Source organism: Triticum dicoccoides, chromosome 4B (assembly GCF_002162155.2).
Source record: "Triticum dicoccoides isolate Atlit2015 ecotype Zavitan chromosome 4B, WEW_v2.0, whole genome shotgun sequence".
NCBI lineage: Eukaryota > Viridiplantae > Streptophyta > Magnoliopsida > Poales > Poaceae > Triticum > Triticum dicoccoides.
The window spans coordinates 601,404,853-601,431,422 of NC_041387.1; the positions used below are offsets into that span (position 1 = coordinate 601,404,853).

The following is a 26,570-nucleotide window of genomic DNA, read 5'->3' on the forward strand; positions in this document are numbered from 1 at the left end:
ATAGAACCTATGACTATGGCATAGGGAATGGCTTTCATTCTCTTTCTATTTTCTGCTGTGGTCGGGCTTTGAGTCTTACTCAACTTCACACCTTGCAACACAGGCAAGAATTCCTTCTTTGACTGTTCCATTTTGAACTACTTCAAAATCTTATCAAGGTATGTACTCATTGAAAAATCTTATCAAGCGTCTTGATCTATCTCTATAGATCTTGATGCTCAATGTGTAAGCAGCTTCACCAAGGTCTTTCTTTGAAAAACTTCTTTCAAATACTCCTTTATGCTTTCCAGAAAATTCTACATTATTTCCGATCAACAATATGTTATTCACATATATTTATCAGAAAGGTTGTAGTGCTCCCACTCACTTTCTTGTAAATACAGGCCTTTCCAAAAGTCTGTATAAAACCATGTGCTTTGATCAACTCATCAAAGCATATATTCCAACTCCGAGATACTTGCACCAGTCCATTGATGGATCGCTGGAGCTTGCACATTTTGTTAGCACCTTTAGGATTGACAAAACCTTCTGGTTTTATCATATACAACACTTCTTTAAGAAATATCCAATAAAGAAATGCAGTTTTGACATCCATTTGCCAGATTTCATAAAATGTGGCAATTGCTAACATGATTCGGATGGACTTAAGCATAGATACGAGTGAGAAAATCTCATCGTATTCACCACCTTGAACTTGTCGAAAACCTTTTTGCGACAATTCAAGCTTTGTAGATAGTAACACTACTATCAGCATCCGTCTTCGTCTTGAAGATCCATTTATTTAACATGGCTTGCTAATCATCGAGCAAGTCAACCAAAGTCCATACTTTGTTCTCATACATGGATCCTATCTCAGATTTTATGGCCTCAAGCCATTTCGTGGAATCTGGGCTCATGATCGCTTCCTCATAGTTTGTATGTTTCATCATGGTCTAGTAACATGACTTCCAGAACAGAATTACCGTACCACTCTAGTGCAGATCTTACTCTGGAAAACCTACAAGGTTCGGCAGTAACTTGATCTGAAGTTCCATGATCATCATCATTAGCTTCCTCACTATTTGGTGTAGGAGTCACAGGAACAGATTTCTGTGATGAACTACTTTCCAATAAGGGAGCAGGTACAGTTACCTCATCAAGTTCTACTTTCCTCCCACTCACTTCTTTCAAGAGAAACTCCTTCTCTAGAAAGGATCCATTCTTAGCAACGAATATATTGCCTTCGGATCTGTGATAGAAGGTATACCCAACAGTTTCCTTTGGGTATCCTATGAAGACACATTTCTATGATTTGGGTTCGAGCTTATCAGGTTGATGCTTTTTCACATAAGCATCGCAGCCCCAAATTTTAAAAAACGACAACTTTGGTTTCTTACTAAACCATAGTTCATAAGGCGTCATCTCAACGGATTTTGATGGTGCCCTATTTAAAGTGAATGCAACTGTCTGTAATGCATAACCCCAAAACGATAGTGGTAAACCGATAAGAGACATCATAGATCGCACCATATCCAATAAAGTGCGGTTACGATGTTCGGACACAGCATTACGCTGTGGTGTTCCAGGTGGCGTGAGCTATGAAACTATTCCACATTGTTTTATATGAAGGCCAAACTCGTAACTCAAATATTCTTCTCCATGATTAGATCATAGAAACTTTATTTTCTTGTTATGATGATTCTTCACTTCACTCTGAATTTCTTTGAACTTTTCAAATGTTTCAGACTTGTGTTTCATTAAGTAGATATACCCATATCTCCTCAAATCATTTGTTCAGGTCAGAAAATAAAAATACTCGCCACGAGCATCAACACTCATTGGATCGCATACATCGGTATGTATTATTTCCAATAAGTCAGTAGCTCATTCCATTATTGTGGAGAACGGAGTTTTACTCATCTTGCCCAAAAGGCACGATTTGCAAGCATCAAATGATTCATAACCAAGTGATTCCAAAAGTCCATCTTTATGGAGTTTCTTCATGCGCTTTACACCAATATGACCCAAACGGCAGTGCCACAAATAAGTTGCACTATCATTATCAACTTTGCATCTTTTGGCATCAATATTATGAATATATGTATCACTATGATCCAGATCCAACAAACTATTTTCATCGGGTGTATGACCATCGAAGGTTTTATTCATGTAAACAGAACAACAATTATTCTCTGACTTTAAATGAATAACCGTATTGCAATAAACATGATCAAATCATATTCATGCTCAACGCAAACGTCAAATAACATTTATTTAGGTTTAACACTAATCCCGAAAGTATAGGGAGTGTGCGATGATGATCATATCAATCTTGGAACCACTACCAACACACATCGTCACTTCACCCTCAACTAGTCTCTGTTTATTCTGTAACTCCTGTTTCGAGTTACTAATCTTAGCAACCGAATAAGTATCAAATACTCAGGGGCTACTATAAACACTAGTAAGGTACACATCAATAACTTTTATATCAAATATACCATTGTTCACTTCGCCATTCTTCTTATCCACCAAATTTTCAGGGCATTTCCGCTTCCAGTGACCATTTCCTTTGCAGTATAAGCACTCGGTTTCAGGCTTTGGTCCAGCTTTGGGCTCCTTCACGGGAGTGACAACTTGCTTGCCATTCTACATGGAGTTCCCTTTCTTTCCCTATGCCATTTTCTTGAAACTAGTGGTCTTGTTAATCATCAACACTTGATGCTCTTTCTTGATTTCTACCTTCATTGATTTCAACATCACGAAGAGCTCGGGAATCGTTTTTGTCATCCCTTGCATACTATAGTTCATCATGAAGTTCCAGTAACTTGGTAATGGTGACTAGAGAACTCTGTCAATCACTATCTTATCTGGAAGATTAACTCCCACTTGATTCAAGCGATTGTAGTACTCAGACAATCTAAGCACTTGCTCACTAGTTGAGCAATTCTCCTCCATCTTTTAGGCGAAGTATTTGTCAGAGGTCTCATACCTCTTGACACGGGCATGAGTCTGAAATACCAATTTCAGCTCTTGGAACATCTCATATGCTCCATGACGTTTCAAAAAACGTTTTTGAAATCTCGGTTCTAAGCCGTAAAGCATGGTGCACTAAACTATCAAGTAGTCATCATATTGAGCTAGCCAAACGTTCATAACGTCTGCATCTGCTCCTGCAATAGGTCTGTCACCTAGCGGTGCATCAAGGACATAATTCTTCTGTGCAGCAATGAGGATAAACCTCAGATCATGGACCAAGTCCGCATCATTGCTACTATCATCTTTCAACTTAATTTTCTCTAGGAACTTATAAAAAAACATAGGGAAGCTATAACACGAGCTATTGATCTACAACATAATTTGCAAAATACTATCAGGACTAAGTTCATGATAAATTAAAGTTCAATTTAATCATATTACTTAAGAACTCCCACTTAGATAGACATCCCTTTAATCATCTAAGTGATCACATGATCCAAATCAACTAAACCATGTCTGATCATCACGTGAGATGGAGTAGTTTTCAATGGTGAACATCACTATGTTGATCATATCTACTATATGGTTCACGCTTGACCTTTCGGTCTCAGTGTTCCGAGGCCATATCTGCATATGCTAGGCTCGTCAAGTTTAACCTGAGTATTCTGCGTGTGCAAAACTGTCTTACACTCGTTGTATTTGAACGTAGAGCTTATCACACCCGATCATCACGTGGTGTCTCAGCATGAAGAACTTTCACAATGGTGCATACTCAGGGAGAACACTTATACCTTGAAATTTAGTGAGAGATCATCTTATAATGCTACCGCCTAACTAAGCGAAATAATTGTATAAAAGATAAACATCATATGCAATCAAAATATGTGACATGATATGGCTATCATCATCTTGTGCCTTTGATCTCCATCTGCAAAGTACCGTTATGATCTCCATTGTCACCGGCATGACACCATGATCTCCATCATCTTGATCTTTATCAATGTGTCATCATATGGTCATCTCGCCAACTATTGCTTTTGCAACTATTGCTATCGCATATCGATAAAGTAAAGCAATCATATGGCACTTACATCTTATGCAATAAAGAGACAACCATAAGGCTCCTACCAGTTGCCGATAACTTGAACAAAACATGATCATCTCATACAACAATTTATATCTCATCACGTCTTGACCATATCACATCACAACATGCCCTGCAAAAACAAGTTCGACGTCCTTTACTTTGTTGTTGCAAGTTTTACGTGGCTGCAACGGGCTGAGCAAGAACCGTTCTTACCTACGCATAAAAACCACAACGATATTTCGTCTAGTTAGTGTTCTTTTAACCTTCAACAAGGACCGGGCGTAGCCACACTCGATTCAACTAATGCTGGAGAAACTGACACCCGCCAGCCACCTATGTGCGAAGCACATCGGTAGAACCAGTCTTGCATAAGCGTATGCGTAATGTCAGTCCGGGCCGCTTCATCCAACAATACCGCCGAATCAAAGTATGACATGCTGGTAAGCAGTATGACTTGTATCGCCCACAACTCACTTGTGTTCTACTCATGCATATAACATCTACGCATAAACCTGGCTCTGATGCCACTGTTGGGGAACGTAGTAAATTCAAAAATTTCCTACGCACATGCAAGATCATGGTGATGCATAGAACCGAGAGGGAGAGTGTCCTCCATGTACCCTCGTAGACCGTAAGCAAAAGCTTTATAACAAGGCGGTTGATGTAGTCATACGTCTTCATGATCCGACCGATCCGAGTACCGAATGCACGGCCCCTCCGAGTTCTGCACACGTTTAGCTCGATGACGTCCCACGAACTCTGATCCAGCAGAGTGTCGAAGGAGATTTTCGTCAGCACGACGGCGTGATGACGGTGTTGATGAAGCTACCGACGCAGGGCTTCGCCTAAGCACCGCTACGATATGACCGAGGTGGATTATGGTGGAGGAGGGCACCGCACACGGCTAAAAGATCAATGATCAACTTGTGTGTCATGGGGTGCCCCTAGCCTCAGTATATAAAGGAGGAGAGGAGGGGAGGGGCCGGCCTTCTCTATGTCGTGCCCTGGGGAGTCCTACTCCCACCGGGAGTAGGATTCCCCCCTTCCATGTAGTAGGAGTAGGAGTCAAGGAAAGGGAAAGAGAAGAGAAGGAAGGAGGGGGCGCACCTCCCCCTAGTCCAATTCGGACTAGGCCTTGGGAGGGCGCGCAGCCTCCCCTCTCTCTTTCTCCTAAAGCCCAATAAGGCCCATATATCCCGTAACTCTCCGGTACTCCGATAAATACCCGAATCACTCGAAACCTTTTCGATGTCCAAATATAGTCGTCCAATATACTGATCTTTATGTCTCAACCATTTCGAGGCTCCTCGTCATGCCCCCGATCTCATCCGGGACTCTGAACTACCTTCTGTACATCAAAACACATAACTCATAATATAAATCATCACCGAATGTTAAGCGTGCGGACCCTACGGCTTCGAGAACTATGTAGACATGACCGAGACACGTCTCTGGTCAATAACCAATAGCGGAACCTAGATGCTCATATTGGCTCCCACATATTCTACGAAGATCTTTATCGGTCAAACCGCATAACAACATACATTGTTCCCTTTGTCAACGGTATGTTACTTGCCCGAGATTCGATCGTCGGTATCTCAATACCTAGTTCAATCTCATTACCGGAAAGTCTCTTTACTCGTTATGTAATGCATCATCCCGCAACTAACTCATTAGTCACATTGCTTGCAAGGCTTATAGTGATGTGCATTACCGAGAGGGCCCAGAGATACTTCTCCGACAATTGGAGTGACAAATCCTAATCTCGAAATACGCCAACTCAACAAATACCTTCGAAGACACCTGTAGAGCACCTTTATAATCACCCAGTTACATTGTGACGTTTGGTAGCACACAAAGTGTTCCTCCGGTAAACGGGAGTTGCATAATCTAATAGTCATAGGAACATGTATAAGTCATGAAGAAAGCAATAGCAACATACTAAACGATCAAGTGCTAAGCTAACGGAATGGGTCAAGTCAATCACATCATTCTCTAATGATGTGATCCCATTAATCAAATGACAACTCATGTCTATGGTTAGGAAACACAACCATCTTTGATTCAACGAGCTAGTCAAGTAGAGGCATAGTAGTTACATTATGTTTGTCTATGTATTCACACATGTACTAAGTTTCCGGTTAATACAATTCTAGCATGAATAATAAACATTTATCATGAAATAAGGAAATAAACAATAACTTTATTATTGCCTCTAGGGTATATTTCCTTCAATGTTATCATCATTATATCTATGTTGATCCGATCTTGCAAGTTATACTCACCTACGACGTGTTATGATCCGGCAACCCCGGAGTGACAATAGTCGGGGCACTTTCCAGTGATGACCGTAGTTTGAGGAGTTCATGTATTCGCCGTGTGTTAATGATTTGTTCTGGTTCTTTATTAAAAGGAGGCCTTAATATCCCTTAGTTTCCAATAGGACTCCGCTGCCACGGGAGGGTAGGACAAAAGATGCCATGCAAGTTCTTTCCATAAGCACGTATGACTATTTACGGAATACATGCCTACATTATATTTATGAACTGGAGCTAGTGCCGCATCGCCCTAGGTTATGACTGTTATATGATGAATATCATCCACCAAATCACTGATCCAATGCCTACGATTTTCCTACATATTGATCTTGCTAAGTTACTATTGCTACTGTTACTATCGTTACTGCTACAAAACTATTACGATCACTATTACCGTTACTGTTGCTACTACCACTACTATCAAAGCTAGCATATTACTGTGCTACTGATCACTTTGCTGCATATAATTAATCTCCATGTGTGATTGAATTTACAACTCAGTTGCTAATACTTGCAAATATTATTTGGCTCCCCTTGTGTCGCATCTATAAATTTGGGTTGAATACTCTACCCTCGAAAACTGTTGCGACCCCCTATACTTGTGAGTTATCAATATGGCCATCATCATCTCGTGCTTTTGATCTCCATCTCAAAAGCATTTTCATGATCTCCATCATCACCGGCTCGACACCTTGATCTCCATCGTTGCGTCGTGGTCATCTCGCCAACTATTGCTTCAACAACTATCGCTAACGCATAGTGATAAAGTAAAGCAATTACATGGCATTTGCAATTCATACAATAAATAGACAACCATAAGGCTCTTGCCGGTTGCCAATAACCTACAAAACATGATCATCTCATACAATATCGTTTATCACATCATGTCTTGACCATATCATATCACAACATGCGCTGCAAAAACAAGTTAGACGTCCTCTACTTTGTTGTTGCAAGTTTTACGTGGCTGCTACGGGCTTCTAGCAAGAACTATTCTTACCTACGCATATAACCACAATGGTGATTCATCAAGTTTGCTATTTTAACCTTCTTTAAGGATCGGCCATAGTCAAATTTGATTCAACTAAAGTAGCAGAAACAGACACCCACCAGCCACCTATGCAAAACTAGTTGCATGTTAGTCGGTGGAACCGGTCTCATGTGCATGGACATGTAAGGTTGGTTCGGGACACTTCATCCAACAATAGCGCCAAATCAAAATAAGACAATGGTGGTAAGCAGTATGACTATCACCGCCCATGACTCCTTGTGTCCTACTTGTACATATCATCTACGCATAGACCTGGCTCATAATGCCACTGTTGGGAAATGTTGCATGGAAAACAAAACAAATTCTACGCACATGCAATGATCTATCCATGGAGATACATAGCAACGAGGGGGAGATTGTGTCTACGTGCCCTCATAGACTGTAAGAGGAAGCGTTTCACTACGCGGTTGATGTAGTTGAACTTTCTTCGCGATCCAACCGATCGAGTACCGAACGTACGACACCTCTGAGTTCTGCACACGTTCAGCTCGGTGACGTCCTTGCCTTCTTGATCTAGCAAGACGGGTGAAGTAGTGGATGAGTTCCGGCAGCACGACAGTGTGGTGACGATGATGGTAAAGTGATCTCCGCAGGGCTTCGCCTAAGCACTACGAAAATATGATCGGGGGTGTAAACGGTGGAGGGGGGCGTCGCACATGCCTAAGCAATTGTATGTCGTGTGCTAGGCGCCCCCTCCCACATATATATAGGTGGGAGTGAGGGAGGAGCAGCCAAGGGGGGCGCCCAAGTAGGACGAATCCTACTTGGAGTCTCTCCCAAGGTGGCGCCCCCCTTCCATGTATAGGAGCGGGGGAAAGGCAGGGGAGGGTGCCCCCCTCCTTTCTCCCATGAGAGGGAAAGGCAAGAGGGGTTAGCCCTCCCCCCTTTCCTTCTGTAGGGTTGTTTGTCTAGGGAATGGGGCACACCAGCCCCCTGTGGGCTGGTCTGTCCCTCCCTTGGCGGATTAAGCCCATATACATGTCAGGGGGGGGGGGTGTCTGGAACCCCTTCTCATGACCCGATTTCTTCCCGGTACGTCCCGAAACACTTCCGGTATCCAAATACCGTCGTCCTATATATCAATCTTTACCTATCGACCATTTCGAGACTCCTCGTCATGTTCGGGATCTCATCCGGGACTCCGAACAACATTCGGTCACCAAAACATATAACTCATATAACACTATATCGTCAATGAACGTTAAGCGTGCGGACCCTACGGGTTCGAGAACTATGTAGACCTGACCGGGACACCTCTCCGGTCAATAACCAATAGCGGAACCTGAATGCCCATATTGGCCCCTACATATTCTATGTAGATCTTTATCGGTCGAACCGTTATGGCAACATACGTAATTCCCTTTGTCCATCGGTATGTTACTTGCCCGAGATTCGATCGTCTGTATCTCTATACCTAGTTCCATCCAATTACCGGGAAGTATCTTTACTCGTTACATCACCTCGTGGCTATCTCCTTAGTCGTTTGCTTGCAAGCTTATGATGTGTATTACCGAGATGGCCCAGAGACACCTCTCTGATACTGGAGTAACAAATCCTAATCTTGATCTATGCCAACCCAACAAACACCTTCGGAGATAACTGTAGAGCATCTTTATGATCACCCAGTTACGTTGTGACATTTGATAGCACACAAGGTATTCCTCCGGTATCCGGGAGTTGCATAATCTCATAATCGAAGGAACATGTATTTGACATGAAGAAAGCAATAGCAATAACCTGAACGATCTATGCTAAGCTAACAGATGGATCTTGTCCATCACATCATTCTCCTAATGATGTGATCCCGTTATCAAATGACAACACATGTCCATGGTTAGGAAACCTTAACCATCTTTGATCAACGAGCTAGTCTAGTAGAGGCTCACTAGGGACATAGTATTTGTTTGTGTATTCACACATGTATTTAAGTTCCCAATCAATACAATTCTAGCATAATAATAAAACTTCATCATGAATAAGAAAATATAAAATAACAACTTTATTATTGCCTCTAGGGCATATTTCCTTCACTAAGATCACTCGAACATAGCCCAATCACTCATGGTAGATCTTCAAGGCGACCTCCAAGCCTTCACAGACTTGTTCTTTAGCTAGTCCACGGGCTGGAGGCTCTAAACGGATACATAACCGTCTGGAAGATGCACAATCTTCAAGAATAACAAGTCTTTGGTGAACTTAGAACAGATTCTTCAGTGACACACAACCACTTGGGATTTTAAGGTTGTGGGTTTTTCCTCACTTAGGGTTCACTTGAATTCTTCAAGAGAATGGGTTGCTGAGAGAGCATGCATTGATTCTAATGGAGCAGTCAACCAACTTATGATAGAGGCAGGGGCTATTTATAGTAGGTGGTCGCAACCCGAGGGCTGGATTGACCATTGGAGGGGACGGGCATGTCAACCTGTTGTCGCAATGGTCAAAAATTAAACTCTCAAATTCCTCAGGTAGGACAACCCAACTACATTCTTCCTGACTCCTCAGCGAAGAATTAAACCCGGGTGTAACGAAGAATCACCTTCAACACGCAAGCTTGATGACTTTTGCCGGAAGGAGATTTCCTTGTCTTCAACTCTGAAGAAATAAATTCGACTTAGCACAAGTGAAGACACACTATCTTAATAACACCTAGACCCCCCCCCCCCCTTAACAATACATTTTGCCTTATTGACTTAAAAAGGGATAAAAAGAACAACTAAAGAGTTAAGTCTTCGCACTCCAGTTCATCGTTTAATTCTTCAAAGGGTCCACACATCTTCAATTTTCCCTTAACATTTTTAGGGATCATACACCATTGGTTAAACCAAATCCCACTACAAAATGTGTGCTATTTTGTGACGAAAATCCTCGTAACAAAACAAAATGTTGCCTAAGATCATTTTTCGTGACGGAAACCGTCAGCAGTTGATTTCGTCGCGGGGCAGCCCCCTCGGTAATTTTGGTGATGTTCTGGTTAGTTCTCGGGGAAAAAATGGCCAAGGGGTTGAAATGCGTGATCTTGGATTTTGTTTGCCATGGCAAAGTTTTAGACATGTTAAAGTCACATTTGTTTTCCGTGTGACTTGAGTTGCTCAAACTGAAATCCAGTGATTCCTTTTCGTACATGCTCACGTTGATTCTGTCAATACTATGGTCTGATATTTCTATACTTCTTTACTTATATAGTGTAGATTCACTCATTTTGCTCCGTATGTAGTCCATACTAGAATCTCTAAAAAAGACTTATATCTAGGAACGGAGGGAATACTTAACAATTGTGTATCAGGGTCATTTTCCTAAGAAACAGCTAACTTCCTTAACATACCATAATATAATGCTTGCCACTGTTCACCAAAATCTCATGACAGAAGGATGACTAGAAAGTACTCCATCCGTCCCAAAATTCTTGTCTTAGATTTGTTTAAATACGGATGTATCAAGTCATGTTTTAGTATTAGGTACATTCATATTTAGACAAATGTAAGACAAGAATTTTGGGACGGAGGAAGTACTAATTAACAGTACTTAATTAGTGTAGGGGTACAACATAGCAACATGATATTCTATAGCACATCTATGAACGGACATCTTGTCTTTATAGTGCATAATTAGACATACAACAAACATTTGATACATCAGCACGTCTTTACCAAAAGTAATGGTCAACAAACATTTGGTAAATGGAATGCATGTATAGGTGACATTTTTTGAACATCTTAATGTTTGCATTTTTCTGGGTTCATATGAATTTGTTATGAAGTTTCGCAGTAATGGTCAAATGACTTTGAAGAGACGAAAGGGCATTTGGGCGACCTAAAATGCCTTTTTAGTGGCAAATTTGAGCAAAACGGGTCACAGTTTCTTGCCACTGACTAGAGGCACCCTTTTTTAAGCGAAAAAAGACCTCAAAGAACCCAGCTGAACTGTACACGGAACATAGGTTCAGAACATAGTTCATTGCGTACGCTGTATACCCCATACCCCCTCCCTCGTCGCCCACAAAACTGTTGCAGAGTCCTCCGCCCAGAATCAAACCATCAAAATGCCCTATGTGCTGGGTCCTGAAGGACCTGAATCCACTCGATTGCACTGCAACTTGCCGAGGAAGATGCGTTGTGACATTTGATGGCTAGCGTCCGCCGATTCAGCAATCTCGTGAGATATCTCACGGGGAGGCACAGTCTCTTGTCGATCGGCTCTCGCACAGCTAGCGTCTCGGCCTCTCGGGATCCAATCTGATCTCTGCGAGCGCTGCGTGCATGCATGCGTGCATGCGTATGCAGAACCAAAACTGCATTATTAGGACGCTCTGGATTAGGATGGAAGGGTCCAAAGGTTTGCCCCAGCAGCTAGTATAGTGGCACTACAGTGTAAGAGGTGGCGAGCTTCGTCTGCACTCTGCACCGCCATGAGCGGACAAGGCGCCCGTGACCTGCCTTCCTTTTGAGCTGGTAGATGGAGAGGCTAGGCCTGGCTGTGTTGAGTGTGATAGATTAATCGATCCGCCCGGAGATTATCAGGTGTGTGACCCATGCATGGTTTATTAGTATAGGGACGAGAAGACGGGCAATTAATAACCCGGCTTAACGACGAAAGGAAGCACACAATAGGATGATCCCTGGTTTCCTGATGAAGCGATGAATCTGTCCGTAGCCGTGGAAGGATGCTTGTCATGCATGAATTAATGGACGGATGCTTAGGTTTCGCGTACGCATATGCATGTGAGATGTTCTGCGTCTTTGTTAATAGTGCTGTATTGGCAGCTCAGGTGTCGATATCAGGTACTAGTGTTAATTTGATCATTCTGCTCGTCGTAAGAGTCACACTTTGGCGCGCGGGAGGATGATGTAGAGTAAAAATCTAAGATGTTGAATTGGACCTACGGATTGTGGATGCGGTCGACTGGCCGGTAAACTGTTGGATTGCAGTATGAACGCCGGCCGGTGAAAACATTTGTACACTTTGTAAGGCTTTGGCTGCTAGCTGGTGCAAGTCACGTAGACGCTTTGTGTTGTAGGTACGTACATGCCAGGCCAGGCCAATTCATGTGATCCTTGAGCATCATCCGATCGAATCACGTGCAGCGGATCGATCCAATACCACGGTACAGTGGCGCGAGCATTGTACTGTGCCTTGTACTGTCGGCTCAGGGAATGGGCAGTGCGGCGAGTTGATCCATTCTAATCTCAGGGCATCCACAACGTGATGGTGCCAAATTTGTGATGTCGTCAGAATTTTGGCACTGGTGTCAAATTCATTCATTCTCTCCAATGTAGCTATTGCCAAATATCTGCAGAGTGGGTCCAAGCACCGACACAAATTAACCCAAGGAAAATGGTGGATTGGGCATCCTAAATATTGAGGTGCACAACAAAGCCCTGCTCTTAAAGCACATTCATACATTCCTCAATAAGGAAAACATCCCTTGGGTGAATATCATTTGGGAATCATACTACCACAACTCTTTACCAGGAGAGAGAATGATGGGATCAATTTGGTGGAAAACCTTGCTCAAACTCCTGCCCACTTAAAAGAATTTGCTTCTTCTAAAGCAAACTCAGGAAATTCAACTTTCTTTTGGTCAGATTGTTGGTGGGATCAACCACTCCAAACCAAATTCCCTGAACTATGCTCTTTCAACAACAACAGCTCTATTTCTCTACAGCAAATCCTCAACTCATCAGACCTGACTGCACATTTTCACACACCCTTGTCACAACAAGCATTTCTGCAGTTCAACCTACTACAAGAATATTTGCAAGAGAGAAATGATTCACCAGGAAATGACAGATGTTCAGTAAAAGGGACAACCAGAGGATACTCCTCCATCAAGATGTATGCTCATATGATGGGACCCAGCACAATGCACACTTTGTTCAGAGGGATATGGAATACTTCATGCAGACTGAGACACAAAATTTTCATATGGCTACTTCTACATTACAGGATCAACACAAGAATTTGCTGCACCGAAAATCCATGCATCTGGATAGCTATAATTGTGCCCTCTGTACAAACAACACTGAAGAAACGATGATGCACTTATTTTGAAACTGTCCATTTGCGTTGCAATGCTGGGATAAGATTATTCCCCATAGGAAAAGAGGCATGTTTGTTCTGGATGATATTCAGATGGCCATTCAACAACTACCACAAAGCATAGCTCTAGACATAGTAATCATGGATGTTGGGGGATCTGGTCCATCCGAAATGACAAACTCTTCAGATTTGCAGCCCCTCACATTGATGGATGGTGTTACTACCTGCAGGAAGGACTCAGGGCGGCGCAGATTAGAGCCAAGCAAGCCAAAACTCACAGGATCAGTGTCTGGGTAGAACAAAACCTTTAATTTGTTTGATGTTTCATAAAACCGGTATTGGTTGATGCTTTTCGTAAACCTCGTTTGTATATATTTAAATTAATGAAATTACCGTAGAACAATTGTTCTACGGTTAGTGCTTCAAAAAAAATAGAAAATCTCATATGTGCGCTAAGCTCATGCATGCCAAAACAGGAGAAGGGAGAAAGTAGCCGAAAGTAGGAGAGAGGTAACATTTTTTACTGTGTCAATGAATTTGGCATCGGAGCTCGCAGGAGCTTCGGTTCCCCATTTCTTTGATTTGGCACCACCTTCCACAATGTGTCTCGCCGGTGCCAAAAGCTATTTGATCATTTGGCACTAGCAATTTGACATACATTGTGGATGCCCTCAGTTGAGGAATGGATCGGCGACGATATGCAAGATAGTAAGTGTATTATGTGGCCATTACAGCATCTACAGCCGGGTGTCCTCGAACCCTCGTCAAACGGAGATCTGGACGAACATCACGGTCACTGATCGGTCGAAAAACCCGATTTAGTCGAACGTCTTAGACTGGCCTTAAACGCCAAGGCTGACTGACCCCTCATATTCGGTTAAAATATGGGACGGATATAGGGTGGCCCGGGCGTGATCGGACATGTCCGTCATGTTCGACCTGGCCCATGCTGGCTTATCCGACCCCACATATATTCGTTGCCAGCCGATCCTCGGATCAAACCCTAGCCACTCCACTCCCTTTCATTCCACTCTGTCACCCAAGCTCCCGTCTGGCGATCTCCAGCCTTCTTCGACATGGCGGGCAGTAGATCCGAGTCCTACACCTCCAGATCCATTGATCCGGAGCTCGTTCCACGCGGCCTCGAGGAGGAGATGACCGTTCGTCTTGCGCACTGCCGCTCCCAGGAGGAGGCCGACCGACGGCAGCGCTTGACTCCTTTCGTCGGGAATCCATTGCGTCCGCCCAAATGGCGCATGGATACGGCGCGAGGTGTGTTGGCACTGCCTCATGGAAGGTGGTGCGGCCCCTCAGGCGTCTGAACGCGGCGGTGGATGTGCAACCGCTTCGTTAGCGCGTTGAGTTGAAGGTGAACACATGGGCGTCGCCCGACGCAAATATGGCGCGGCATGCCCACTGTGCGAGGCAGCCGGCGCGGGAGGCGGCGATAGCCCTCACGGCGGTGGACGTTGCGGGGTGGTGTTGCATTCTCGGCGCCCCATATGGTGCATGGCCAGCCCAGGCGCTGCAACTGCGTCGTGGTGGACGTCGCCAGCTCCTTCCACGACGGATTCATCATCAATCTCACGTCTACCAGCGCTTCGGACTCCGACGAGGAAGAGTAGCGCCTTGATTTCGTGAGCCGATGTGTGTCCCATGTCCTACTCTATCTCGCCGGCGATCGAAAGAACACTTCGAAGGGCATAGCTGGCCGCCGGACATGAGCCCGGCAAAGCAGGACAGACTGCTTCCTTAATTAAGGTTTCACGTTACATGTAATAATATGAATTTAAGATTTTTTTAATTGAGATGTTTAGTTATGAAAAAGACTATTTAAGACGTGACCGATCACTATCTGTGGGTGCGTTTGAGAGGTCAGTTTGTTGTATCCGGGGTAGATGATGTTGCGTGCAGCGACCAGCAGAGCGATGATAACAAGATACACAGCGGATTCGATCGTAGCGCCGTGCCAGCTTGCTGCTAGGTGGTGGTCATCCGGGCGACGAGATGTGAATGTGACGAACCTTGTCCTCTTGTTGACCCGTGAAGACAAGCTGTCGACGAGGCCGTGTCACGGTGTCTGCGAGTTCCATGAAACCCGCGGATTCTAGAGCACGGTGGTCGTTTTACTTCCTTGCGCTGTAGTAAACCCGGCCGCATCAGTCATCAACTAGACTAGATATATGTAGACAAATTCATGCAATGTACGCGGCGGATTCCAGTTTACCAGGGTTACTACATAGGGGGAAAAAAGATCTTATATGTTTTTTTACCGAAAAACTGGCAAGATAGACACAACTCACACAAGCGGGATGGCGTGATATGCATGGTTAAATTCAACACTTTTTTTAGGTTTCGCTATTTATAAGGTATCAGAATCTTTTTGTTGCGTCAGCCATTTTTTTCTTCTTCCTGAGCGTGCGGTATCTCGCAAGAGAAGAAGCAACCTCACCGGAGAAGAAGCAACACCACTATCTATCTTAGAAATGTGAGGGTGCAGTTTCGTTGGGGAGCAGCAACCTCACTATCTATCTTAGAGGTGCGGAGTGTGGGGTGCAGGGGATAGCCGGAGTTGTTCGCCGTTGTGCGGCTTAGAGGAATGGGCGGGCCGTTGGCCAGCAATGGCGGTGGGAGGAGGTTGATGGGAGGTTAGGAGCAAGCCGGTGCATAGTAGGGCCCGCAGTTCGCGGGCGGTAGAGGTCGGCTATTGGGGCTGGGTAGGCAGGGGGCGTGCGTGAGGAGGAAGAAGATGAATAGTATGTGGCCTGTTTCAGGCCGTTGGATGAAGATCTGAATACGGTTCAGATGAGAACTGACTGATGCAACAATTTTTCCAGGTGCACGCTCCTTTTTTTTCAATATATCTCTTTTAATAGTTTGAATTGCCTTTTTTGTTTGTAGATTTTGGAATCCGTTATAATATCAAACTTTCAACAGGGATGGAAATGAAAAAGCAAGCAAGACCCCAAAATGTACAAACAAAAAGGCCAAACCCCTATATAAACCCATGCCACACTCCTCACTCCCTCGCAGTGACCGACACTTTCCTAGCTCAAGCTAAGCTCCGCAACCATGGCGCCCACCAGGTTGCCTCTCCTCCTCCTCCTCGCCGCCACTGTCGCTGCCGCGGCCGACCTGTCCGTCTACCACAATGTCCACCCTCCGTCCGCCTCCCCGCTCGAGTCCATCATCGCGCTCGCCCGCGACGACGACGCGCGCCTCCTCTTCCTCTCCTCCAAGGCCGCCTCCACCGGCACCGCCTCGGCGCCCGTCGCCTCCGGCCAGACCCCGCCCTCCTACGTCGTGCGCGCCGGGCTCGGCTCGCCGGCCCAGCCCATGCTCCTGGCCCTCGACACCAGCGCCGACGCCACCTGGGCGCACTGCTCCCCGTGCGGCACCTGCCCCGCCAGCAGCCTCTTCGTCCCGGCCAACTCCTCCTCCTACGCGCCCCTCCCCTGCTCCTCGTCCATGTGCCCCATCCTCCAGGGCCAGCCCTGCCCGGACCGGGACCCCTTCGACAGCGCGGCGCCGCTGCCGTCGTGCGCCTTCTCCAAGCCGTTCGCCGACGCCTCCTTCCAGGCGGCGCTGGCCAGCGACTGGCTGCATCTGGGCAAGGACTCCATCCCCAACTACGCGTTCGGGTGCGTGGGCTCGGTGAGCGGGCCGACTTCCGACCTCCCGAAGCAGGGGCTCCTGGGCCTAGGCCGGGGCCCCATGGCCCTGCTGTCCCAGGTCGGCAACATGTACAACGGCGTCTTCTCCTACTGCCTGCCCAGCTACAAGTCATACTACTTCTCCGGGTCGCTCCGGCTGGGCGCCGCCGGCCAGCCCCGGTCCGCGAGGTACACGCCGATGCTGAAGAACCCCCATCGGTCGTCGCTGTACTACGTGAACGTGACGGGGCTGAGCGTGGGGCGGTCCCCGGTGAAGGTGCCCGCGGGGTCGTTCGCGTTCGACCCCAGCACGGGCGCGGGCACGGTGGTGGACTCCGGCACGGTGATCACGCGGTGGACGGCGCCCGTGTACGCGGCGCTGCGGGAGGAGTTCCGGCGGCACGTGGCGGCGCCGAGCGGGTACACCTCGCTGGGCGCGTTCGACACGTGCTTCAACACGGACGAGGTGGCGGCCGGGGGCGCGCCGGCCGTGACGATCCACATGGACGGCGGCGTGGACCTGGCGCTGCCGATGGAGAACACGCTGATCCACAGCAGCGCGACGCCGCTGGCGTGCCTGGCCATGGCGGAGGCGCCGCAGAACGTCAACTCCGTCGTCAACGTCGTCGCCAACCTGCAGCAGCAGAACCTCCGGGTCGTCTTCGACGTCGCCAACTCGCGCGTCGGCTTCGCCCGGGAGTCCTGCAACTAGTTCCCACGAGGCGACCTTTCTTCACGTGTTCGTGCGGTTATAATCGAATCATTAGCCATGCATTTGGGTGTACGTACGTACGTACTACGTGTGATTGTTAATTTGCGGCTTAGTATTTTTCAGTGTGTGCAATAAGGAATGTGGCATCAAAGTTTGTCACGGGTGGGTGCGCGTGTGTTGTGCTGTACTACGTGTCGATAGAACTAGAGAATTACTGTAGTACTGGTCGTAACTATTTACTGGTGTGATGTGTGGTGCATTTAATTAACTTGTTTGTTTCGTTTGGCTGTTGCGCAAGGTGTACGTACGTTCGAGACTTTCACGCTGCACATACGTACAGGTAGAGTTAATGCAAAAGCTGGCTCGTCTTGGAGTGTACTGGCAGCCGGTGCTACTGGCTTGTGCTGCCAATCTGCACAGTGCCCAGACCAACAGGGCTAGCATGCAAGCTCCATGGCATTGCCTCCTTTCGAAATTTGAAGTTTGAACAATTATGTTGCTCATGATGATATTGTCGAAATAGGACCGATGGTTGTTTAATACTAACGTTTTGACAATTAGTTCTTGCAGCTTCTTTATTAAGTCATGTAGTTTCTACTTTAGAGTGCATATGCACTTGGATGAACAGTAAAAATAAAATGAAGCGGTAAAAATAAAAATAAATTCTTGATTTTCCATTTCTTTTAGCATGAGTGCAGTAGGGAAGGCTCTACCATGTCTCATTTCTATTAAAAAAATATAATAATGTACATATGGAAGGGTGGTAGGGGAATGAGAATAAAAAAATTACAAAGTGTCAAGCCAAGTTTGCATGCCATATTCAGAATGGGCTTTTCCCTGTTAATTACCATTTGGAAAGAGTTAAATACACCACGAGTGCCTTAACTTGTCCTATGCGGTCAATTTGATGTCTAAAGTTGTGAAATACATAAAAGTGATACTCGAACTTGTCTGCGCGTGCAAATATGGTGCCTCCTGCCATATCCCGGTGTACGCTTTGCCATGTATCGCGTTAGCATGGCTACATGGCGACAGTTCGCATGTCAATGAGTGATAGCATTTTATTTACAACCAACTCCCTTAAATTATACTCCCTCCGTCTCAAAATAAGTGTCTTGAGCTTAGTATAAATTTATACTAGAGCTAATACAAAGTTGAGACATTTATTCTGAGACACGGAGGAAATATTTAATTACACATAAATGTATGGCATACAGATGCATATTGATGATGGGTCTAACCTGTCACGTTTGGGTCCTGCATTTCCAGGCAGGCGAGCGGATGAGAAAAAAATAGTAGTAATAAGAAAGAAAAAGGACAAGCCTAGATGGATTCGATGCCAGGACATTGCGTGCACAACATTCACATGTTAACAAATACACTACACCAAGCATGGCTGCATGTAATTGTTTTCCTTAATACCGGATGTCGTGTGTGTGGTATGCATCCGTGCACACGTCAATGACAATTTATTTGTTTGGTGTTACCATGAAAACAATATCTTTGTTTGGTGCACACCTAAATTCTTCACTTGTTATCGTATCGAGGGAGACTCGGGGAATATGCTAGTGCATTTGAAAACAAATGTTCACCATGTTTTTGAAAAATGTTTCACGTGTATTATAAAATTGTAAACGTGTTTTTGAATGATGTTTGTCATGCATTCAAAATGTTGATAACATGTACTTCAAAAAATGTTCAACGTGTATTTTAGAATTTATTGCGTAAAATTGTTACCATGATTGAAGATGAATAGATTGGAAGTTTTTCCCGCAAAAAAAACACCTTTAGTGGTTTTAATACATTTCTAGAATTATTATTATTACATGATAATATTTTAAACAGATTGAACAATTACGTTATCATTTTTTTGTAATTGTATATTTTAAAATACAATGAAAATACACAATAATTGTCCGTGCTTGTGGTCCTGCACGAATATACATAAATTTACACAATAATTCTTAATATATGTTGAACTGTCTAAATCTACATAACTTTTAGAATTAGTTCATGTTTACCTCTTCAAAGTACACAGTAAAAAAAGAATAAAGAATTAAACTACACAATAATTGCCTACTGATAGCTATTGTAGTTTTTATATGACAAAATTTACATATCATGAAAGCTAAACAGAAACTTGAAAAAAAAATGTAGAAAATGTGTTAAGGAATCGCACATCTATAGGCGATATTGTTCTACACACATTTCTAGTTACTTTTTTTTGATGACACATGCAGTTCTAGTTACTCGTAGAACGTATAACTTATTTTGGTCAGGTGGCCAACACGCCTCTGCATATTTCTAATTTAAGGGTCCTTTCTACGTAATTAAATAAAAATGAGGTGGTTTCTGGAAAAAACATCACTCGACCACTTCCAGCCACTGACATGCAGGTTACCGCCACACTGGGGTGCCATGCAGGCATGGCATACGTCCGGATATGATAGAAAGCACTGTATTTGCACGGAGGGATAAGTTTAAGCACCACTTTCATGTATTTTACAACTTTAGGCACCAAATTAACCGCACATGACAAGTTAAGGCACCCGTGGTGTATTTAACTCATTTGGAAATCCTCTTTGAAAGGATAGCAACACTGGTCCATATTTCTCTGTCTGTTTTCAAATATGATAACATTCATGTGCATCCTATGATAAGAGTTTCTCTGAAACAATTGTTTCCCATTCTAGTTTGTCATTCAATCATAATATCAAATATATTTAAATCTGTGTTCCACACCTTGACCATTGTCATCCTTTTCTTTAGACGAGAATAACATATAAAAAAGATGATGAGTGAGATCCCCATTGGTACTCCCTCCGTACTTATTTACTCCGCATATTAGGTTTGTCTAAAGTCAAACTTTATATACTTTAAATAAGTTTATAGAAAAATATATTAACATATACACCACTAGATCAATACCATTAGATCCATCATTACATGTTTATTTCACATCATATAGATTTGTTACAATAAATGTTCATATTGTTTTCTATAAACTTGGTCAAACTTTACAAAGTTTGACTTCAGTCAAAGCTAATATGCAAAGTAAATAAAAACAGAAGGAGTACCTTCATCACAGCGCACACAAGTAGTGTCATCAATGTGAAAATGTTTCTTGGAAAGCAAATCCCTGGTATTAAATTTGTCCTAAATGGGTAACCAGAAAGAAAAAGATTGTTTACACAAACAACCTGATTCCCATGTCCATCTGAAGGGAGCATCAATGTTTGGTGGTGGGGTGGGATGGGGTGGGGTGTCAAGCTAATACATAGAAATTTCCCGTTGGAGTATTTCAGTCCACTCCAGTTGAAAGTCCAAGTGTCAGCAGTATAATTGAGATCGATGCCATTCATAATGCTAGCAAATTCATCACATCATTGGAGTACAATGCCCGATACTGGTAGATGGAAGATATTGTATATGTCATCTGAGATATAGTTTTAATTAGCTGGAGATAATGTGATATTTTTGTTTTTGCAAATGAGTGAAGTTGAGGAAATCTTTCTTTCATGCTATCATCATGCCAATTGTCATTCCGTAACAAAATGGATGAACCATCATTAGGGCTAATGTTATGATATTCTTAAAGGGAGTACCTAGAACTCATTTAGATGAGATATAATTTGGTCTCATTCACTTTGAAAACAAGAACATATACAACCCACGTCAGCTGAAAGTGCAACTAATCCCTGGGTGGTTTTGATAATTCTTAACCTTTTTCAAGATAATCATTTCAGAAAGTTTAATGATTGGCATGGCATGGACTAGGGATGTGGACCCCTCAAAATGCAAAGGATACATATTGGCAATAAGCTCAAGACTCTACCTTTTTCATTTAAGTGATCCAAGATCACATTGAGTCTATAGGAAAGCCAATACTATTAAAAGGGGATAAGGTGTTGCTTAATGGTTTGCTTGCTCAAAATGCTTAGTGATATGCTCCAAAACCCTCAACCACTTTCCCATTTCCACATTTGTCCTAAATCTAAAAGTCAAACTCGGCCCCACCAATTTGATCTATCCGGCGCTACCGAGTTCATTTGACATAGCCATAGCCAGAAACCCTAAACACTTCGGTCTCACCGATAGGGATCTCGGTCTCACCGAGATGGGATTGCAAACTCTCTGTATCCCTTCGTAACGTTTCGGTCTCACCGAAATGAGCGATCGGTACCACCGAGTTCGCAATGCAAACTCTTTGTTTCCTTTTCATAACACTTCGATCTCACTAAAACGAGCGGATAGGTCCCACCGAGTTTGCCTGACCAACTCTCTGTTTGCCTATTAGTGAAATCGGTCCCACCGAGTTCATGTGATCGGTCTCACCGAGATCAACTTATGCCCTAACCCTAGCGCATCGGTCCCACCAAGTTGATCATATCGGTCCCATCGAAAATCCTAACGTTCACATTTATAACTGAATCGACCTGACCGAGTTTCTTGATTCGGTCCCACCGAGTTTGGGAATATGTGTGTAAAAGTTAGATTTTGTGTGGAGGCTATATATACCCCTCCACCCACTCTTCATTCGTGGAGAGAGCCATCAGAACATACCTACACTTCCACTACTCATTTTATGAGAGAGAACCACCTACTCATGTGTTGAGACCAAGACATTCCAATCCTACCATATGAATCTTGATCTCTAGCCTTCCCAAGTTGCTTTCCACTCAAATCATCTTTCCACCATAGCCAAATCTATGAGAGAGAGTTGGTTGTTGGGGAGACTATCATTTGAAGCACAAGAGCAAGGAGTTCATCATCAACACACCATCTATTACCTTTTGGAGAGTGATGTGTGCTAGATTGGTTAGGTGTCGCTTGGAAGCCTCCGTCAAGATTGTGGAGTTGAGCCAAGAAGTTTGTAAGGGCAAGGAGTTCGCCTACTTCGTGAAGATCTACCCAAGTGAGGCAAGTCCTTCGTGGGCGATGCCCATGGTGGGATAGACAAGGTTGCTTCTTCATGGACCCTTCGTGGGTGGAGCCCTCCATGGACTCGCGCAGTCGTTACCCTTCGTGGGTTGAAGTATCCATCAACGTGGATGTACGGTAGCACCACCTATCGGAACCACCAAAAATCTCCGTGTCTACAATTCCGTTTGCTCCCTCCAAACTCCTCCCTTTACCTTCATATGCAATGATTTACATTCTGCTTCTATACTCTTTGAATTGCATGTGTTAGGTTGATTGCTTGACTAGTGCTAAGTTGCTAAAATCTGCCAAGAATTAAAATTGGGAAAAGGTTAAGTTTTTTTTGGTCAAGTAGTCTAATCACCCCCCCTCTAGACATACTTTCGATCCTACGAGTGGTATCAGAGCTTTGGTCTCCATTTGCCTTGATTTCCATACCTTTGGTGATCATAGCCTTGGTTTCACAACCTAGGAGAGTATGACATCTAGCGAGGGAAATTACCACCGTAGAGGTCCTTACTTTGATGGTACTAATTTTGCTAGTTGGAAGCATAAGATGAAAATGCATATTCTTGGACTTAACCCTGCCATTTGGGCTATTGTGTGTATTGGATTGCAAGGTCAATTCTTTGATGCGAGAGAACCAAATTGTGAAGCTACCGCGGAAGAGTTGAAGATGTTACAATACAATGCTCAAGCTTGCGATATCCTCTTCAATGGATTGTGCCCCGAAGAATTCAACAAAATCAGTCGTCTTGAGAATGTAAAGGAAATTTGGGATACTTTGATTGATATGCACGAAGGTACCGACTCCATCAAGGAATCCAAGTTGGATGTGCTTCAAAGTCAACTTGATAAGTTCAAAATGAAGGAAGGTGAAGGTGCCGCTGAAATGTACTCTAGGCTTGCTCTCGTCACAAATGAGATTGCCGGTTCAGGAAGTGAAGAGATGACCGACAAATTCATCATCAAGAAGATCCTAAGAGCCTTGGATGGAAAATATGACACTGTGTGCACATTGATCCAGATGATGCCAAATTACAAAGATCTCAAGCCAACGGAAGTCATTGGGATAATTGTTGCTCATGAGATGTCACTCAAGGATAAAGAAGAGCTTCACAACAAGTCTAGTGGTGCTGTCAAGGTCCTACAATGACAAAAGATCTTCTAGTCGTGAGCGAAATTGCTATAATTGTTGAAGACCCAGACACTACTCCAATGAGTGTACGACTCCCTACAAAAGAAGAGAAGACTCACCTAAAAGGAGAAGCAAAAGGGAAGAATCACCACCAAGAGAGAGAAGGAGTAGAGATGATCACTATGAACAAAGAACCTCTCGAAGAAGCAATGATTCGGAAAGGAAGGACAAGTCATCAAGGGGCTACACAAAACGATGACATCAAGCTCATGTTGGTGATGGGTATTGATATGTCTCCAATGTATCTACTTTTTCTCACGATTTTCCTCTTGTTTTGGACTCTAATTTGCATGATTTGAATGAAACTAACCCCGGACTGACGCTGTTTCTGCAGAACTACCATGGTGTTGTTTTTGTGCAGAAATAAAAGTTCTCGGACTGGAACGAAACTTTGCGAGGATTTTTTATATCAATAATAAGAATTTCTAGAGCCAAGACCTTCCGGAGAGGGGCATCTGGATGGGCACAACCCACCAGGGTGCGCCCCCCTCTCCTAGCGCGCCCAGCTGGGTTGTACCCACCTGGTGGCCCCGCAAACGACCCCCCTGACACTATAAAATCACATATTTCCAGGAAAAAAATCAGGGAGAAAGAATTATCGTGTTTCACGAGACGGAGCCTCCGCCAAGCCCTGTTCTTCCTCGGGAGGGTAGATCTGGAGTCCGTTTGGGGCTCGGGAGAGGGGGATCTTCGATCTTCGTCATCACCAACACATATCCATCGCCATATCCATGATGCTCCCCATCGGGAGTGAGTAATTCCTTCGTAGGCTCAGTGGTCGGTGTGGAGTTGGATGAGATTCATCATGTAATCGAGTTAGTTTGTTAGGGCTTGATCCCTAGTATCCACTATGTTTAGTTTGTTAGGGCTTGATCCCTAGTATCCACTATGTTCTGAGATTGATGTTGCTATGACTTTGCCATGCTTAATGCTTGTCACACTTTGGGCCTGGGTGCCATGATTTCAGATCTGAACCGTTTATGTTATCACCATTATATCCATGTTATAGATTTGATCTTACAAGTTATAGTCACCTACTACGTGTTATGATCCGGCAATCCCGGAGTGACAACAACCGGGACCACTCCCGATGATGACCGTAGTTTGAGGAGTTCATGTATTCATCGTGTGTTAATGCTTTGTTCCGGTTCTCTATTAAAAGGAGGCCTTAATATCCCTTAGTTTCCAATAGGACCCCGCTGCCATGGGAGGGTAGGACAAAAGATGTCATGCAAGTTCTTTCCATAAGCACGTATGACTATTTACGGAATACATGCCTACATTATATTTATGAACTGGAGCTAGTGTCGTATCACCCTAGGTTATAACTGTCTCATGATGAATATCATCCAACGAGTCACCGATCCGATGCCTATGAATTTATCTTATATTGTTCTTGCTAAGTTATTACCGTTGCTACTACTATCATATCACTGCTATCACTATTACTTTACCGTAACTACTGCTGCTATCGCCAAAAATATCATATTACTGTGCTACTAATCACTTTGCTGCAGATAATTAATCTCTAGGCACTACAAAAAAGGCACATCTGTGACATTTTGGGCCAAACGAATTTTTTTTTGTCATACTTATGACACTTCTATGACGATAATTGTGACAAAACCCGGTATCATCATAGATGTGGTGGGCACCTACTTCTATGACAAAAAATCATAACAGAAAATGGGCTTTTCATCCTGGGCGGGCCAGAGACGCAGCTGCATGACATTCTTTGGGCCATCCATGACGGAAAAAACCGTGGTAGAAGCGAGGGCGAGGAAAATTTCGGGGAGTTCCCGGTTACGATGGGTGGTCGGGGCCGAGCGATGCGCGTTTCTCTCGTACACGTACGCGTGTGTGTGTGAGGCGTTGGCTCTAACTGAACCCGAGCGAGGCGTTGGGCTCTAACTGAACCCGAGCGATTGCACTGCAGGCTACGCGTTACTGAACCCGAGCGATCGATCGATGGTTGTTAACTAAACCCGATCGAGCGATTCCTTCGCTACTGCTGCTAACTGAAGCCGATCGATGCTGCCTCTGGATGAACAGTGAGCGTTGTGGGGGGGGGGCTGGTTGGATGAACAGTGAGCGATGGGGGTGGATGAACAGGACCCCGTGGCGTTGCCTCTGGATGAATAGGACCCCGATCGATCGAGCCGGTTGGGGCTGGATGATCAGGACCCCGTGGAGGGTTGGATGAACAGGACGACCCCGTGTAGGGCTGGATGAACAGTAGATGGTGGAGGGGTGGATGAACAGTGGCCCGTGGAGGGGTGGTTGAACAGGAGCCCGTGGAGAGGGGTGGTTGAACAGTAGCCGATGTAGTAGCGCGCGGTGGAGGCTGGATGAACAGGAGCCCGTGGATGAATAGCCGCAGGTGGAGGCTGGAGGAGGTCGACGGTGGAGATGAACAGTATCTCGTGGAGTCCCGTTTTGCTGTACGCCACACCCCTCCCGATGAACAGGACCCCCGTTTCGACTGTAGCGCTCCAACACAAGTCCGTTTTGTCCGTTTTGCGGTACGCCACACCCCTTCCGATCAACAGGACCCCCGTTTCGACCGTAGGAGGTCCGTTTCCTCCGTTTTGCAGTACACCAGACCCCTCCCAATGAACAGGATCCCGTTTCGAATGT

The 26,570-nt window shown here is 44.5% G+C and overlaps 1 protein-coding gene across 1 annotated transcript; it reads left to right on the forward strand.

Moving 5' to 3' along the window:
- Positions 1–16,463: 16,463 nt before the first annotated feature.
- LOC119291700 (aspartyl protease 25-like) lies at positions 16,464–18,098 on the forward strand. The gene has a single exon (XM_037570512.1). The coding sequence runs from the start codon at positions 16,523–16,525 to the stop codon at positions 17,813–17,815; it is 1,293 nt and encodes a 430-aa protein (XP_037426409.1). The 5' UTR covers positions 16,464–16,522; the 3' UTR covers positions 17,816–18,098.
- The last annotated feature ends 8,472 nt before the right edge of the window (positions 18,099–26,570 follow it).

Bases quoted from the DNA above. Each gene is read 5' to 3' on its own strand.
- LOC119291700 (XM_037570512.1), top strand. From the start codon at position 16,523: ATGGCGCCCACCAGGTTGCCTCTCCTCCTCCTCCTCGCCGCCACTGTC.